The sequence below is a fragment of the Hemibagrus wyckioides genome, linkage group LG09, assembly GCF_019097595.1.
Source record: "Hemibagrus wyckioides isolate EC202008001 linkage group LG09, SWU_Hwy_1.0, whole genome shotgun sequence".
Classification (NCBI taxonomy): domain Eukaryota; kingdom Metazoa; phylum Chordata; class Actinopteri; order Siluriformes; family Bagridae; genus Hemibagrus; species Hemibagrus wyckioides.
The window spans coordinates 16,789,688-16,808,298 of NC_080718.1; the positions used below are offsets into that span (position 1 = coordinate 16,789,688).

Consider the following 18,611-nt stretch of genomic DNA (forward strand, 5'->3'; position numbering starts at 1 on the left):
GTGTGTTGTAAAAGATTGAGAACAGCCTTTTCTGGCGGTTATTCATAATTTTATAATTCCCCGCCTGATAGTTTCTGGTAGTCCATTTAGTAAAAATGCTGTTTATTTATCTTATCATTTTTGTCTTTCTATTTGTCTTTAATTTCCTCATGCTGCAGAAGGCATTACGGTAGCGTGACTGTAAATGGAAGACGTAGCAGGATCTGCCCCAGGACCTAACAGTGTTTGTGAGGGAGATTATGAGTTTATTATTCATGTCAGAAGCCCGTACGGATCAATCTCGGTCCGATCTTAAAGGAACCTTGCGCACTATGCTTTTGACTTCAACCGCTCTTAGAACATCTGATATTCCCTCCTGCTAATTTTTAAGGCTGCGCACTCTTATTGACGTTTTTTTGAAGAACAACCGCTGGAAGCCCAGTCTGTTTAGAGCCTGGTTTATAAATTATTAATATTTAGCATACGTTTAATTTCCTTGCGGCCTGATATCTGAAAGCTCATTGTAATTATATCCATGTGTGAAGTTAGAGGAGGGAGAGGCAAAGGAAGTGATCACTGTAGCGCTCTCCCAGTGCGTGATTGACAGCGAGATCGCTCGCTTGAGTCCCAGGGGACGTAAAGCTGCGGAAGTTTCAAGGGGCTATGAAATTGGCACTGGCGTGTAAACAAAAAGCCTAAAATGACTTGATTCAGCAGATTCTGATCAAATTTACATAACTCGCACATTCTTGAGACAGGAGTTACCAATGATCTAAATTTATATTGACCCCTGTGTAATACTAGCTCTTTTAAAGCAGGGTTGTTTTTGACAGCACGAGAGATGCTGAGTTTTCAGTAATTCCGTTTGAAACAGGAATGGAGAATGCGCAGACGATGTCTGTAAGCTGCTTCGGTTGGGTTATTTTCCTCTTTAAAGGCCTAGCAGCTCCTGTGTTTCTCGAAAGATGTCATATCACCATCATTTATTCCACAGCACTGTTAAATTCTTGATTAATTTCCTATTTAAAGATTTCCTGGATGTAATTCCAATCACAGGTTTATATTAATGTGCTCATTCTGATACATTATCATTTCTTTAGTCACTCGTTCCTAGGGACTTCTTTGGTGGATGAGCTTCAATAGCAAATATATTTAAAGATGTGAAAAATGTCTCAATTCTTGAAGATGATTATTAAATATTTATGGAAGAAGTGTCTTCCTTCACTGCTCATTAAAAATAACTTTATTATAGGAGAAGTTCAAATAATGTTAATGACCCATCATGATGTATTCCTTACTTAACCTGGTGTTAATATGTTTATATATAGAATCTAATACAGTGATTTGAATACATATAAGGTGCTTCTTGCACAACATTGGATGTAAAGGGATATGTATATCATACACAGTCTGATACTCTCATCAATAGAGCGATTTCTCCTTTAAAAGCAGAAGCTCTAATACATGTAATTGTATATTACAGTATTGATATTTCTCATGTTCACCCAAAGGAACTGTATTTTCCACCAGCGCCGTCATCGGCTTTTATAGATTTCTTATACGTCTCAGCTTCGGATTGTAAAGCTGAAGTGAAAGCTAGTCATGCCTGATCATTGGGAGAGGGATTCGGTCTGAATTCCAAACTCTTCAGAGAATGGGGAAAGAAGTATGGATTCATCAGGAATCACACGTGCCACCTGGTGTCAGAGCTCCACACTGGGCAGGACTGTCTTCACAGTCAAGGTGGCTGGGAGAAATTGCTTTTGTCTGTGGCGGGCATTAGTCATTATTGTGTGTGTAAGCAGCTCCAGCGGGATTGGGTAATTAGGATCCTGACATGGCATCAGCGAGTGAGCTGAGTGAATCCGAAATGAAGGCAAATGAAAGCAAATTCCTCCGAGGGGGGAGACGCGAACGCGCCGCACTTGCGCCGCTAATTTTCTTGGAGCTCCTAGTTAGGTTCATTTCATTCCTCCCAAATGAGAAAAGCGCCAGAGCCGAGCGTTTGATACCCGCCCAATAAATGGAATGAAAAGGCAACACATCTTTCTGTTGATTTGCTTGTTTATTATCAAGGGTAGCTTTGATTGAGGAGCAGTTTGCATTCGTGGAATTGTTTGACCTTTATAGAGGCATCTGCAGAGCAGGCGGTGTGCCTTCTGGAAGGAATGCAAACCACTGCGCTTCATACAGTGTCAAGAAATGAGCTAAAAATCAAAGCAGGCTGTTAGAAATTTTATTGGCTTGCCACAGATTCATCTCCGAATACTTTGGGCTTTAACTGATCTCCCTTCGCCCAATGTAGCCAATTTTCTCGAGCACAGATGCACAGCAGGAACTCTTTTTTTTTTTCCTCCTCGCTGGCTTGCAAAGTTAGAATAGATTGTGAATGTAGTGACTATAACCCACAAAGAACAGCACTTATTCCACACAGAACTCATTACATGCTTTGTGTGTAGTTAAGACTGCATTATCAATGTGCGTTATGTTAACGATGTAGCCATGTCGTAATCAGTAATGCTTTTACTGTAAATACAAACAGGTGACAAATTAAAGGAAAAAAATATCACGCAGTTGAAGAAGGTGTTGAGTCACAACGAGCTGTCAGAATGACTTCAGTGTTTCTGAGCAGGTCTACGAGTCTCTGGAACTGCATTTGCATGACAAACTTCATTCTTCCAAAAAGATATTCTCTCAGTTGGTGTTTTGATAATGGTGGTAGAAAGCACTGGCTCACACGGATGTCCATAATCAAACGATTCAGTGATCCCTCATGTACTGTGCATGGAAAGAGACCACTCTCATCAGGATAGAAATGTGTCAAAAATATCGATTTACTAACAGATCAAACACACTTACTTTTTCCTTTAATTTGTCGCCTGACTGTGAATAAGAAATCCAAAAAGTTCAAAACTATACACTCATGTGGTGTGTGTGTGTGTGTGTGTGTGTGTGTGTGTGTAACAGGTGCAGCAGTGTTACAGAGAGGCCCAGAGGGAAATTCTGGATCAGATGAGTGTGAAACTTGGAAGTCAGCACTACTGTTCCAGCTCCAGCAGAAACAAAAACATCTCTTTCATATCCAAGTCCAACAGGTACAGGAGAAGCCCTGCACAGATCACACTACTGACAGGGCAGTGGTCAGAGAGTTTAAAAAAAAAAGAAAAAAAAAGATTAAAAATCAGCTAGTAAAAACTGATTCATAATTTAAAATGAATATTATCCTGGTCTTTTCATTTGTATGTTTTTGCAAATTACTAGGTTTTTATGTTCCTGGCATAGTTTTACAGCCCTAAATTATGATTCCTTAAACATAAATTATAGCAAATACATCCTCCATCACTTTCATTTGATTTGTAGAATTTGTCCCGTCAGTTAAAAGGCGACCCTCCCTCTCTTTCTCCTATACACTAATGCAGGAGAGGAAGTCTGGAGGCTGGACTTGCCTCTGTGCTTTGGCTTTGAATCAAGCATCGTTTTAATCCTTTTAAGCCCTTCATTCTAATGATTTATTTTGTAGAAAAAAACCCTGTAATGATCCTTTGAATTTTAATGACGAGCTGCCTGCTCAAGGATTCATTGTTTTGACTCTTTGGCCCTTACCTTTTGCTTAGAAACATGTCTAGAGGGAGGAGCTGTCGAAAGCTATCGCCAGGGCTGCCTCTCTCCATTTCTCCTCCTCCATCACAGCGCTGTAGGGCACACACGCAAACACACACACATACACACACACACACACACTGACAGAGACGGGACGTTTGCCATTTATTCACCAATCACAAACTCTCCCTAGAAAGACTGTCCTCTTTAAAGAATAGTTGGCTGGGCAGCGGAGCAGTGACGGAATGGAAGCTTCTGTATTAGCGCCTTAAATTAAATATCAGCTTCTATAAAAGTGTCACTTTACATGAGCTGTGAGAGGTGTCAATAACAAGGGCTGGATACCAGAGGCTGAGGTGGGGTCTAATGATGAAGGATTCAGTACAGTAATGTCTCTGATCATCCTTCATCACCCCCTCAGGGCTCAGGATACCAAACTGATATGAAAGAAAAGAGGAAAAACAGTTTCTTCAGTTTTCCCTGAGACTGCTCTAACTGCTGGAGAACACTCCAATGTTCACTTAAGCCCAGAATGAGCAGGGGAGGACAAATCATAAATGTATTAACTAGCCCACTGGGCAGGTAGAAGCTGCAGTCTGGTTGCCTCGAGGTTTGGCCAAAAACTGGTAGCTGACAGTATAATAACAGATGGTCAACTAGTTAACTAGTTAAATGCATTGATATAGACTAAGATGCCTTCAACAAAAAGCCAGGAAGTCATTAGCTAACATTTTGGCTAATGAGATTTGGTGGTTTTGTTTTTTTCCCCCACATGAGTCTGGTGTCTTCTGACTCAATTATAGTAGAGAAGATCTTTGCACTTTAATTTTTTTTTACTTCTTTTTGTTTGTGTTTTCACATACCTGCATGTTTCTGAGTCGATCTAGATCTACCATCCTTCCACTCTGATTAATCTGATTAATCCACCTGGTAAAATATGGTCTACCTTCAGCCAGATTGTGGCTTGTCCTACAGTTACAATGTCAAGGCATGCAACAAGACCATGAATTACATGAAGATTAAACATGACATGAAAACTATTTATAGGGTTTAATTTCCTAGGTTTTTGAACCTACTTGCCTAATGAGCATCTATGAAGTTCAAAAAAGAAAAGAAAAGAAAAGCTCAGACACTGAATTTAAACAAACGTCTACCTCATTTTGTTAGTATTTAAAGCTATGTTCTGGTCAAACAGAACTTTTGCTGTGTATCAGAACAGAGTATACAGTCTATTACACAGAGTCATGTAATACAGTCATATATTTGACTCCAAACTCAATTGCATCAGTCTTTCAGTCTTTCAGTTGCATCTGGCTGATCAATGTCATTTTTCCAAGTAGCTAAAATATTCATATTCTCTCCTCCATTGTTTTGTTTCATCAACGCCTTCTTCCTTATGCAAATACACGCCACAACGATTGTTGAAATTACATATGTAGCAGTGCAATTCAGTCCCACTCTTCTGTTTAGTTTGTGTCTGGGCTGAGTTGAAATAAAGGAGAAGTGTTGATTTTTCTCTCGCTTTTTGATAGTTATTTGTGTAATCTTATTCATAGTTTCTTTCTCCCTTTGGGGACAACTCTCTGGATTGCTTATAAAAGCCCGACAAGAAAATGGCACTAGTTTGACATAACTGTCAAAGTGTTCTGAAGCAGTATGAATGCAAAACAAGTTCCCCACTTATGTATATAAACACATGGCCCTCCTGCTGAGGCCCACACACTAAAGCACAGATACCAATGTGTCTGAGTTTTGTGTGTGTGTGTGTTCACATTTGTTGTGTTTGTTTGCATGTGCTAGCATGCAATAATATGTCTATGGAGTGTGCGTGTGTGTGTGAGCATGGACACAATGGCTCCTGGTCCTTTCATAAATATTTGATGTCCTTTCATGTCAGGGCTGAAGGCAGGCTCGGGGAATAGGGAGGTGAAGTCATGTTTAATTAAGTTGTTCTGGCTCAGGATCCGTCACTCAATGCGCAGGTTAAAGATCCCTTCTGCTTCCGACCCCTTTCACACCTCACTTACCTGCACCGCGGTGCCACACACTAACGGGACAGAGTAATTACCTCCACTTGTCAAATATTCCCTCTGTAAAAGAGCTGCATGCTGCCTGAGTTCTACCCTTCTCCCACCAGATGAGGAGCAGAGACGAGGAGAGAATGCACTTTAACCAAAAATCAACCGACACAGGGCACCTTTAACGCGGCTGTACTTTTCTCTTCTCCATTCAGCCTATCAGAGTTCGAGAGCGAGTACCAGGGGCTCTGGGATTGGCTGATGGACATGGAGTCCATCGCGACGGACAGTCATGAGTTGATGATGTCAGAGGAGCAGCAGCATCATCTCTATAAGGTGAGAACGGTATCAGAGACGGACCCCCTGTGAGCTTGTCCCACTTTTAATCACTCAGTGTGATGCTGTACTTTAATAACAGAAGGACAGGACGATAGTAACTTGCAAGAAAGTAAGACAGAGAAGTTGCTTCTTTGCTCTGCTGATGTAAACACATGAGGATATAAGGAAAGTAAGAGCGATGTAGTTCTAAATAAAAAGGAAGCAAGTGAAGAAGACAAGGCCTCATTCCTTTCCTCTGCCATGTAGTCACCTTGTCTCAATGAATTTTTATTAGTGATAGATAAAGCAGCCTACTTTTGTGTTAGGTCAGTATATTTGTTCTTGATTAATACAAACTGATTTGGGGACTCTTTTGATTGCATGGCCACCTAATAAATATGTACTGCGTTTCTGTGTTCTTTATCGTACGTGTGTGTGTGTGTGTGTGTGTGTGCTGGGTGGGCTGCCTTTATCTGTCGTGGATGGGGGATTGATTGGGAGCCGTGCTTGTTTGCCCACATTCAGGGCTTTATCACACTGGAAGGAGAGATAGAGAACGCTGCTCGCTGTAAGCCATGGCCCGTAAATCAGCCTCATTTAGGTTGCCTTTATTGGACCGATCCTGACACTCGTCATCCTCCAATTGCTCGGAGCATATGGCATATTTCAAACGAGCAGATTGTGAATCATAAAGAAATGAAATTAATAACCAGCTCCGCTCGCAGTGGAAACAAACCATAATGACAAGCAATGGCGAAGCCAGCCGCTACCTCTTCCTCCTCCCTCTGTACTTTATCACTCCCTCTACTCCGAGCCTCCCGAGGTCACCACCAAGGTCAGAACTAATCTTCCTGCTCATCGGGCATAGTGACCCCTACCATTAGTCATATCTTACAGTAAGATAGAAAGCAAGAAATATAATGCCTTTTCTTCTTTCTTTTATTTGCCTGTAAGCCATACTGTCTCGCTCACAGTAATGCGACACCTCGGCCGGCTCTCTCGCGGATCACGCTCGTTCACACCGAATGATGGCTTCACTAAAATGGCTGCCGTTACAGTTAGTGTTGTTCATGCGGTCCCGTAAACGCATGAATACATTAGCGGTGTTAACCAGTGCATCTGTGCATTCTCTTCTTCTGATGAACATTCATCTTAGTCAGACATCAATCAGTGGCAATGCTTATTAGTGTGTGTGTGTGTGTGTGTGTGTGTACTGCAGGCTGTGAATGCCTTCAGTGTTTACTGACAGCAGGAAGAGATCTCTGTCTAAACTAACACGCTCTGATGCCTCTACTGATCAAAGCTCCTCTTTAACCAAACTTTCCTCATGTTCCCCTCTCTCTCTCTCTCTCTCTCTCTCTCTCTATGCACACACACACACACACACACACACATAAGCTTGTTGATTCAGAGAAAAGGTGTTGTAGTGATATGCTGCAGTTTATTAGGAGCTGATTATGTGTTGGTGCATGTTATATCAAAGGAGGTGATGTTTTCTCCAGCATAGCAGCAAAGAAAACTGCTCCCAAAGGACCCTGTTTGCTCAATTGCAAAATCGATCTTTTTTGTTTTAATTTAATATGTGTGCTTTATTGTGTTGATTTTATTGTGTTGATACCTATGACCTTGGCTTTGCAGTCCAGAAGTTTACCTATTACTGGAGCTAAAAGTGCATGGATAAAGAGTCAGTACATTTCTGGATTAATAATTACATCAGTAAGAGAGGAAAAGCTCTGAGATGTTATTTTCGGGTTGGAGCTCGGATGAAAATGGCAGCTCTGTGTTGCTGTGTGTGTCTGAAAGAAAGAGAGAGAAAAGGTTAGAGAGCATGTATGTGTGTGTGTGTGTGTGTGTGTGTGTGTGTGTGGGGTTTAATCTGCATTATGTCTGACAGCGTGCCTGCAATGGTAGAGTTACAGAGGTTGTGTGAGCGTGACGCATTGCTGCTTTATGGAGCTGGAGCAGGTGGCGTTTCATGCGATTCTCATCACCGCCACCATATCTCCTCTCTCGCCGTGTCTCTTTTCTTTTTTCTTTTTATCGGCTCTTTTTTCTTTTTGTGTAGCTCCTGCCTCATAGCAAACTCTTCTTCTTTCTGCAATTTCCCCTGCCTCTGTCTCCGTCCCCCTGCTTTATTTCCATGTTATTTGCATTTATTTATGTGTTCTGTCTACTAAACGATTCTCAGTGCTATTAGCAGATGAGGTATTTTGGTTAAACATGCACAGATTAATATGCGTTGTCTAATTTTGATTCATTTTAAATTCGCACATCGTTTAAGTCCCTATTGGCACCACAGTGTTGCTGTGTGAGTGTGTGTGTGTGTGAGTAGTGTGTGTGTGTGTGTTTGTGTGTGTGTGTATGGGGTGCTGGGTACTGGGTGCTTTCTATAGCACTGCTCTCTGTCTCAGTCCCCATGAACAGGCTCACTGCGATTAAAAGCCACAGTGTCCATTTAAGAGGCAGCGATTGAGTCGGTTACCAGGGCAACCTTCCAAAAGTAAACAAAAGTTTTTTTTTCATTCAGGACGCTTACAATTAATAAAACTCTTCCGGAACAGCCTGCAGGGATTTATGGAACTTGGCAGGCTAGGAAGTGACTGTTCATTGAAAAGGAAAAAAGTGAACACTTATCATGACCCTGAGAGAGTCGAGGCTCAGGGTGGGAAAGTGTGTGTGTGTGTGTGTGTGTGAGTGAGTGCTTTGTATACACATTAAAGTGCAGTGTTTACTGGTGGATTTTAAAAGAGGGGAAATGCAGGTGTCTATTAGTGAAGTGTATATCTGTGTGAGGTTTGTTTTATCTGTTGGTCTGGTCCCCGGTTTAAGCCTCAGTCTTTCCTCATTAGTGAAATCTACAAAATATACCTTTCCAAAAATCAGCTTGACAAAAATTAGCTAGTGTAATTAGCTACTATTTACAGTAGCTGACTAAATTTCATCAAACAAGGTAGTGACAGATAAATATTTAGACCTATTTATGAACACAAATCATTAAACAGAACTTTGTATAAATGCTTTACAGTTACTTGTACTACATTACAGTTAAAATGACTGGAAGTTTATTATGAGGCTCCGCCCTTTTAAAAGGGGCTTCCAGTCATCATATGGAAAGCTGTGCATCCAGGTAAATACTGGCCAATAAACAGCGGGATATTTTATGCTCAGACATTATTTTTTTTCAACTTGTTTGATTGTCTGTCAGTCCGTAATTTTGCAAGAATGAGTGCTTAAATGTTTGGAGGAAATGGAAAATGGAATTCTCAATGTATCCAACCTGAATCATGAGCTGATTACATTCTAGAATTGATCCAAACAGTGTCAATGTCACAGCAAGGTCACTGTAGTAGGGGAAAACCCTCAACCAACTCATCACAGGAAACACACACACACACACATATGCATGCACACACACAACAGACAATTTAGAGATGCCAGTCAGCCTACAGCACATGTCCTCGGACCGGGTGTTGAAACTGGAGAACCTAGAGAACATGCAAGCTCAGGAATCAGCCCATTGGTCAGAACAATTGCGAAGAGTGACATCAGATCCTCTGATAAATCATTAAGAAAATTCTTCATTGTAATTAGACTTAGCATTGACCTCATTCCCATTTATTTTCTGTATTTTCATACTGAGACACATCAACATAGCATCACAGTGTAAATACTGCAGGAGATTAAAAAAATAGTGCCCACTCTTACATTATTTACCATTCTGGATGTCAAACAATGTGATGCTGTGAATCTTCTCGTACAACACAGTGAACATGACCTCATTTGAAAACATCACTGGATTAAAGAGCTTATTCTAGAAATTCTCAGATTATTCTCAATAACTTTGCTATGTTAAGTACAATGGCTTCAGCCAAATGATTTTTCCTTCAATTTTGCTTCGATGTGGTTCCATGCCACCATTCTCTCCAGCTTTCCCCATCATGCTGTATCACAAGGCAACATAACACGCTTGGAGGAGAGAGCTATCTACCCTCTTCCACATACAGGAGCTCACAGATGCCTGTGATTGGCCAGCTGTCACTGTCAGTGATTGACAGTGGATTCATGTAAGTGAGCTATTTGTCTGTAGTAACTGTACATAGACTCTATATGTGGTGGATAGAGATGAGGTTGAAAACATTGTTGCGTAGTTGTCAAATATCGGAGATGTTAGCAAGACTGTAGAGTAAATATGAAAGTATAATTAATGTTTCGCTCTCACAACTCTATCAGAGCATAGCTAATGCTGGCTGATACCCTTACGCCTCGCTCTCTATGTCTATTCTCTCACACCTTCTGATCCAATAGCCACAAACACTCACAACACAACACCCTTTATCAGGGCCATCGCCTGTGTGTGTGACTGTGTGTGTGCCGTGCCAGGACTTCAGCACAAAGAACCCAGTGTTGAGTCTGATGCTGCTCTCTCTCTCTCTCTCTCTCTCTCTTGCTCTCTTTCTTTCCTGCTCACTCCTTTTCTTTACCCCTCCCTCCTGTTCTTCCTCTTTTTTGTTTGGGGTGTGTGTGTGTGTGTGTGCTCCAGATGGCTGCTTATGATGAAATGGGATTTAAAAAAAAAAGGACATTCCACAGGGGAGAGATGCAACAAGCACTAACTCCTGTAGAGTCTGAATACAGGCAGTGACATCAAACTCAGCCCCTCTGCCCTTACGGAAAGGGCTGATCTGAGTCCGGTCATCTCTTTCTCTCTCTCTCTCTCTCTCTCTCTCTCTCTCTCTCTCTCTCTCTCTCTCTCTTTCTCTCTCTCTCTCTCTCTCTCTCTCATCCCTCTGTAACTTGTCCCATCGTGCTCACTCACACACAGTCAACATTAGCACACAATAAAGGCCAGAGCTTTTGCCTACGTCAAATAAATCAAGCCATTCTCAACAGATTCCTGCACGAGTTTTGAGTGAGCAATTGATTCTAGAATGAAAAAAAAGAAAAAGAAAAGAAACGAAACGCTGTTTGTCAAGAAAGACAGTCATTCGGTCCTCGTACGGCATGAATTATTGAAAGGAGGATGGTGGAGAAGGATGATACGCGGGGCGAGAGAAACAGAGGGATGACAGGAGGTGTAGGAGCAGCCGAGGAGACATATCACAGAGATGGACAGAGACAGAAGAAGAGAGAGAGAGAGAAAAAAAAAAACACAGTAGTGTGCTGTCTGTATGCTCGTTTCTGCTTTTCCCTCATGGTTTTTCTTTCTCCTCATGTGGCAATGTGCCATGTTCTCCATTTGCTACTGGTTTCACTTCTTTGTAAAGCTTATTTTGTGATACAGGACTGCTCGCAGGCTAGACATATGTGTGTGCTGTTAGGATAGAAACTTGGACAGGACATTTAGGAGACTACATTCATGTTCTTCAATTAATCTGGATTTTTCTCACATTTGCTTTTGTTCTCTCTTTACAAGATCGAGATCAAAGCACATTTTTCAAATCTGTACCATTTTAGGACCTTCTCCATGCTACAGATAGACAGAAAGACTTTTATTTGTGTGATATCTGGAGAATGACAAAATGAAGCATTGTCCTGAGACAATTCACATTTGAGACAAATGTGTGTATGTGAGAGAAAGAGAGAGAGAGAGAGAGAGAGAGAGAGTGATATGGGATGCAGCAGATGCACCAGGTTTGGTGTGTGTGTGTGTGTGTGTGTGTTTGTGTATGTACACATTCTGGGATGTAGCTCTGTTGTGTTGTGTCTAGGTTTTGGGATCCAACATGTTTGATTTGGTCTTGTGTGTGTGTGTGTGCGCGTGTGTGTGTGTGTGGGTACACATTGTGGGATGTAGCTATGTTGTGTCATATCTAAGTTTTTGGATCCAACATGTTTGATTTGGTCTTTGGTGTGTGTGTGTGTGTGTGTGTGTGTAGCAGGGAGCAGTGCTCATATGGAGTGTCAGTGGGGAGAGTAGAGATAGGGAAGGTTTCTGCAGTGTTGATGGAATCCTGTGGTTCCTTCCGTGGGGTTTTGGTTAATTACTGTACTAATGCAGGGCTCCCCACTGTAACACTCTCATTCCTCAAGACTCTGATCACATTTGCACACACACACACACACACACACACACACACACACACACATAAATCTCATATCTAGACCTATATTGGAATTTTGTAAACATGTTTTAGATATTAATTTGCATTAAAGTTTGTTCTTGCAGTGTCTCATTTCCAAATATTCCTCCTGTTTAATTTCCCCAAAATGGCACTGGCTCTTGTATTAGGTTTCAGTCATCCTGTGAGATCAACTCTCTATCTTATTATTTCTTGTTAAATTCCCGCATTCATGTGCATGTGTGAAGACGACATCACTAAGTTCTCACGAAGCCATGAGCATAACTTTCACCAGCACAGATGAGCAGATTGACTCAGCAGGGCTGAAGCATGTACAGCTCTGAAAGGCATGAGGTGAAAAAAGCTCAGCTCCAGACAGAGACGTTAATATTTGGAGATAGAGCTGCACACAAATCCTACTGATGCTTCGTTCACTCCCCTTAAGTTAAGGTTAAGTTAGGTGTTGCCATAACAACACATGAAAGGCATAAGCTAAGCAACTGGAGGGTGTAGCGTAAGAGCTAAATCTCTGGATATCTGGATCTCTGGACAGCACCATTGGACTCCACAGGGGGCGACGAAGGTATAGGCTTGGAAGGAATGAAGGTGTTGCAAAAAGCAATTTATTTATTTATTTAATTAATTATTTTAACAGACATTGTACTGGTTATTGTGGTTGGTTTATGTTGAGCAATGTAAAAAAAAAAGTGCAGGGTAAAAATAAGTGAAGTGGAGAGGCAGAGAGAGAGAGCAAGAGTGTGTGTGTGTGCATGTGTGTGTGTGTGTGTGTGTGTGTGTATGTGTGTGCGTGCCAGTGTGTATCCGAGTGCTGGCAGGCTTGAAGACAGCCAGCTGGTCAAATATCTGTTTTTGAGTTTGTTTTCCAAAGACCTGCTCTAGCTGAAAGGAGATGAGAGTGTGTTTTTTTCCTTATTGGCCTGTCTCTGAGCTGTCAGCCAGCAGGCTCAACAAAAACCACAAAAGGCAGCACTGTTCTACTTCATCCACTAGATGGCACACTTTCATCCTTAGCCTGGGACAAGAGCGCTCACTGGTGAGGATGTTAGACACATACGTACGCGCATGCAAGTGCTTTTTAACGAGGACATAGGTGATATGGGAACAGATGGATAGATTGTTAGCTGCACTTCTGATGGAGTAGACAATGTACACATTCATGCACAAATATGATAAGAGCAAACAAGAGTAAAGTCTTGTACTTCGCTTTCTTATTCTCATCAGCAGCAAATTCTCTGCCCTCGTGAGCATTCTATAGAGTTCTGACTATGGTGGACAGATACAGCAGCACGCTATCGTTCAATACAAATCGCCACTAAAAAGTTAAAGAAGTGTAACGATTATAGAATATATTGTGTATACTCTAATGTATTCAGGTACCCAACAGTGGTGCTCATGGGATTTGAACTTGCAATCTTCTGATCGCTTTAACCTCTGAGCCTCCACTACAAACCTAGCTGTACACCTCAGGAAGAGATCTGTGTGTTATATCAAGCTTTAAATCTTATACTGTACAGGATTATATCTTCAACCGAGGGTTTCACTATACAACAATGCATTTGAAACCTGTCTGGGGTTTATGTCCTGTCTGTCTGTATGTCTGTCTGTCTGTCTGTCTCTCTCTCTCTCTCTCTCTCTCTCTCTTTCCCTCTCTTTATGTACCGTAACCAGCAGAATTATTGGCATCCTTCCAGAGGATGGGCAAAATGATGTGCAATTTTCATAAAGTAAACACTACACACAATTTAACATAAGCATGTAATCAAAATGAAACCTCTTTAAACTCTCACATTGTTGTACATCACCATGAGAAAAAAAACCCGGTGAGATCGAGCTTGAAACGTTCTGCATGGACATACTATAGTTCTATTAGTGTTACACATTACAGGAAGATATTCAGTAATATTATTTTTTTCTAGTAGAGGTTTCATAATAATAATAATAATAATAATAATAATAATAAATTATTTAAAAAATAATAAAATGGTCTACATAATAAAACATTATATACTGGGTAAAAAAAAAACTTCTAAAGCCCTAATCCATATTTAAATTAAAAATATGATTCATTTTTTATATCTTAATTTTTGACATGTTTTAGGAGGGTGCCAATAATTCTGGACAAGACTCCAGGTTTCTTTCCACCCCAGTCCCATCTGCTCTCTTTTTACTCTCTTGCTCTCTTTCTAAAAGTGCATTTCCCAGTAGCTAGGCAGTAGGGCTGTGGTATTAGCATGTTTGCCTTGAAGAAAGCACTATGGGGCTTTGGGAAAGTTTACTCATATGAGTTGAAAGCAGCGAGGGGCGGGAGGGGGGTGGCGCTCTAATTGTGAGCAAATACTCCCATGGCTTTGAGGCAGTGAAGGAGAGAGAGTAAGAAAGGGAGGAACAGAGAGAGAGAGAGAGAGAGAGAGATGAGCTGATAGAGAGAGATAGATATCGGATGAAACAGAACATGCAATCCTGCACTGCAGCAATTTTTTTTTTTTTTTTAGTTTCTGTGAGTCCAGCCAGCTGAATTTTCAGTTCGATAGATGTCATGAAGGCATTTCAGTGCAGTGATGTAATGCTGGCTTTGTGCGGCTGGAGCTGTAGCGAATGGCAGACTGAGCTCTGTGTTGTTGTCTTCCTCTCCTGTTGTTTTACTGGCTTTGTTCCAGGATGCTGGACAGGCCTCCACAGCAACGGACAGCTCTCCAGAAAAGTAGGAGAGAGAAAAATCTCACCCAATTTCCACTTTGTGTCTTCTTTCATTGCCGTTATTCTCTTTTCTCTCCCTGTGAAGACTGTGAGAACAAAGACACACACACTGTGCAACACGTACCCCTTTAAACATGCATTCACTGTCCACTTTATTAGGAACACATATACATCTGCTTATTTATGCAATTATCTAATCAGCCAATCGAGCGGTGCATAAAACCACGCAGATATAGAGCTTTAGTTAATGTTTATTAAATACCAGAATGGAGGAATATTTGATCTCAGTGACAATGTTGACATGCTTTTCTGAAAAGCACAAACAGCAATCATTAAAGTTTATATAGAATAGTGAGAAAATCCCAAAGTGAGCAGCTAGAATGACCAGACTGCTTTGAGCTGGATGAACAGGATGGCTACAGTAACTCACATAACCACACTTTACATCCATGGTGAGCAGAAAAGCAGCTCAGAATGGACAATATGTCGAACCTCGAGACAGATGGGCTATGACAACATTGGGAATTGGGATTGGGTTCCATTCCTTTCAGAAGAAGAAGGAACTAAGGTTGCAGCATGTACAGACTCTAAACTGGACAACTGAAGATTAGAAAGCTGTTGTCTTTACACCCTTATCCTTACATTTTTGTCGCATTTTATACAACTGATCAATTGAGGGGTAAGAGCCTTGCTCAGGGGGCCCAGCAGTGGCAGCTTGGGGGATCTGGGATGCAAACTCACAACCTTCTGATCAGTAGGCCCACACCTTAACCACTAAGTTACCACATCCCTATCCCCACAGCATCCCCTGCTTTATGATTTTATACATTGCCCTGTGGCAGCGTGATTGGCTGATTGAATAACTGCATGATTAACCAAGGATATAGGTGTTTCTATTAAAGTGGCTGGTGAATGTATGTGGATATACAGTAGGTGTAACTATTTGATGCATAGCCTTTTTGGGCAACTCTTCTAAGTGTGGCGAAACTTTCAAATGAATTTTCTTTTGTAACTTAAAGTAGAAAGAAAGTAAATCTAGAGTTCCAGTAATGTTCATTTAAAGTACATAAGTGGACTTAATAGCATGTTGTACCTTCGAGATACACTTCTGTTGTTTGCACCTGCACAGTATATTTGTTTGACAGGTCACTAAATCTACATCTCTGACTTTGCTACATCTCCGCTGCGCTTCAGTGAAGAAAAGGTTTCTCTCGAAATCACGAACATCCACTCCTGCCCTTTAAACAGTGCCTGTAATCGACTTGCATAAGATTTTACTGCACATCAAGTAGGGATTTAAACACAAACATCATAATTTCCTGACTGGTTTGAATATTAGAATAAAATCAAGTCGCTGTCATTAAATTCTTTGATTAGTCGTTTCCCAGAAAACTAAGTCTAAGAGCACAATACACAGTGCTGCTGCTGTGAGAGGATACAAGAGAATATGCTGGTGTGTGTGTGTGCGTGTGTGTGTGTGTGTGTGTGTGTGCGTGTGTGTGTGTGTGATGTTCCCTTGCTCTGCTGTTGTGGAAAGCCCAAAGGAATTACTGTCTCACCTGCTGTTTCGAGGGAGTCTGGAGAAACAGTTGCTCGGTCCCCAGAGGATTGGAGAGATATAGCATTAAACGAGTGTGCTCCCACCATCATCACATCTCGTGATCTGCCCGTCGCATTCCACTCTCCCCGCTGTCAGAAATCCTTGGAGAAAAGCTGTGAAACAAAAAGCGGATTCTTTGACTATTTACTAACTGTGCTTTTCACTGACAGCTAGCTTGCATATCTGTGACTGCTGTGTGTGTTGTGTATGCTCAGTGTACACTACTGCATCATTATTTGTATTCTGTTTTTGAAAAATAATGGAAAGTTGAAGTATGTGAAAAAAAAGAGATGATCTGTATGGTTATTAGCTGTTATGACACATGGAGAATTATAGACTGTTTGGAATTTCTAATCTGATTGAATATCGATTTAGATTTCCAGACGGAGGGATATTAAAGATCTGTAAGGAATGCTTAGATATCTGAGCATCCTTTCCTTCCCAACACCCAGCCACCCCCCCACACACACACACCCTCCTGTCTCCCATGTGCCCCCTCACTTCATCTCTCTGAGCTGTTTTTAAGAGAGAGACTCTCGCTGCACATTTCAGCTTCACAATTAAAGTGAAAGGGCTGTGGTGTGGGGCAGACTCGCAGTAGCCAGCTCTGCGCCATTCATCACCGCGCATTTTACATTGACCTTGACACCCACTTCATTAGAATAAAGATTGTCTAGCATTTAGGTTGCATTGTTCCCAGAGTCCAGACCCAATGCAAGTTCCTGCTTAGCCATAGCAGCAGTGAGTCTGTCAGGGGTTATCTGCATTTTCCCACTCTTTCTTTTTCATTTTCTCATTCCAGCTTCTCTCGCTGGAGAGTCTCACAGTGTGTTTCAGATATCAGGATGTGGCTAGATAAAAAAAAAAAAGGCGAAGGAGAGGAAAAGTTGAAGGCTTATGAAGAGTGAAAGTCTCTGTGTATACTTTGGTTTATTAGTTGTTTGGTTATTTTTATTTTTTTAAACCTGTTCTTGTTCTTTTTCCGCCCTTAGGTTTGTACCTTCTCTCTCTCTCTCTCTCTCACACACACACACACACACACACACATACACACAACTCAAATTTATCTCCATTATTATCCCATCAGTCAAACGCAGCTAGGGCAGCACTGCAGAAAAATGCTTTATGAAGGAAAAGACCTCCTCAACCACTCTTTACTTTAGACATAATTAGAATTCAATTATTAATGAAGGATACTTAAAAAAGATTGTTTCATGATTCCCTATTAGTGAATTTGCTCTTCATTTTAATATTTGTCATTTGATTTATATGCTGGATAATGCAATATGGACTCAATTAACAATGCATGGCCTACATAATATGATTTGCAGTTAATGCAAATGGAATAAGCGAGAAGAAAGCAAAGTGATGCGAAATCCCAAATGTAATTTGTTTGACTGGTAATTTTCCCTGTCTGTATAAAGGTGCCACATATATACTCTCACTCCAGGCGTGCCTTTATTTACAGCGACAATGACTTGAAAGCTTGAATATCTGTCCTCGTCAGCGGTGAGGAATATCCAAAGTTGCACCATTCTTATGGACTCTGGTGCTTAGTGAGCAACAGCAGCAGGCCAAATACTCCAGCCTGGCATCATTATTCAGGCTTTAGAGGAGTGTGGAGCAGGGCCCAGGCCGAGGCTTCTCCGCCTCTTAAAACACTGTGCTCTTGGCTGATTGCATTGTTTCCTGTGTTTGTCTGGTGAAGAAAAAGTGCCACGCTCACAGCGGAGAGGGGGCAGTGGAGGGCTGGATGCTAAGACTCTCTCCAGCCCGATCCCTCCTCCCCGAACCCACAGCTGAGCTCCAGGCCTCGGACCCTGGATAAAAAGCGCCTTTGTTCGCTACTCAATAGCATTAGGCATGGGCTTCCTATGGGGGTCACCACCAAGCCTTGTGCAAAGACAGAACGGGAAACATAAAAAAACCCATAAATAAATACATTCGAAAAAACAATAACCGTGACATCAAGAATATATATCATCACATGTATACATTGTGCCTCTAACGTGACTTTTAGCAGCAGGGAGTTTGACTAAAATCAGTCATAAAATTCTTTAAATAAAGCCGAACACAGTCAATCACAGATCAAAGGAGCCAGTGCAAATGTCTAGTGTTTTCTCTGCTACTTCCTCTCAATAAATTATCCCATCTTAAAAGACTGGCTGTTGTAGTCACTCTGTGTGTTTTAACCCATCACTGTGGGTTTAGCTGTCTCAAATTCCTATGTATTGTGTTATACTATGTATAATACAATGTATTGTATTTTTTCTTTTGAGAGAGTTTGATGTTCTGACAGAGAGGAGGTGAGTTCCCAGA

General features: G+C 41.3%; 1 protein-coding gene across 2 annotated transcripts in view; it reads left to right on the plus strand.

The window, feature by feature from the left end:
- The window catches only part of akap6 (A kinase (PRKA) anchor protein 6), a 94,398-nt gene that overhangs the window by 52,078 nt on the left and 23,709 nt on the right, over nucleotides 1–18,611 (plus strand). For both annotated transcript variants that reach the window (XM_058399916.1, XM_058399917.1), the window contains 2 exons: nucleotides 2,947–3,074; nucleotides 5,813–5,933. In XM_058399916.1, coding sequence (XP_058255899.1) covers nucleotides 2,947–3,074; nucleotides 5,813–5,933 — 249 coding nt within the window. The remainder of the gene's footprint in view (nucleotides 1–2,946; nucleotides 3,075–5,812; nucleotides 5,934–18,611) is intronic.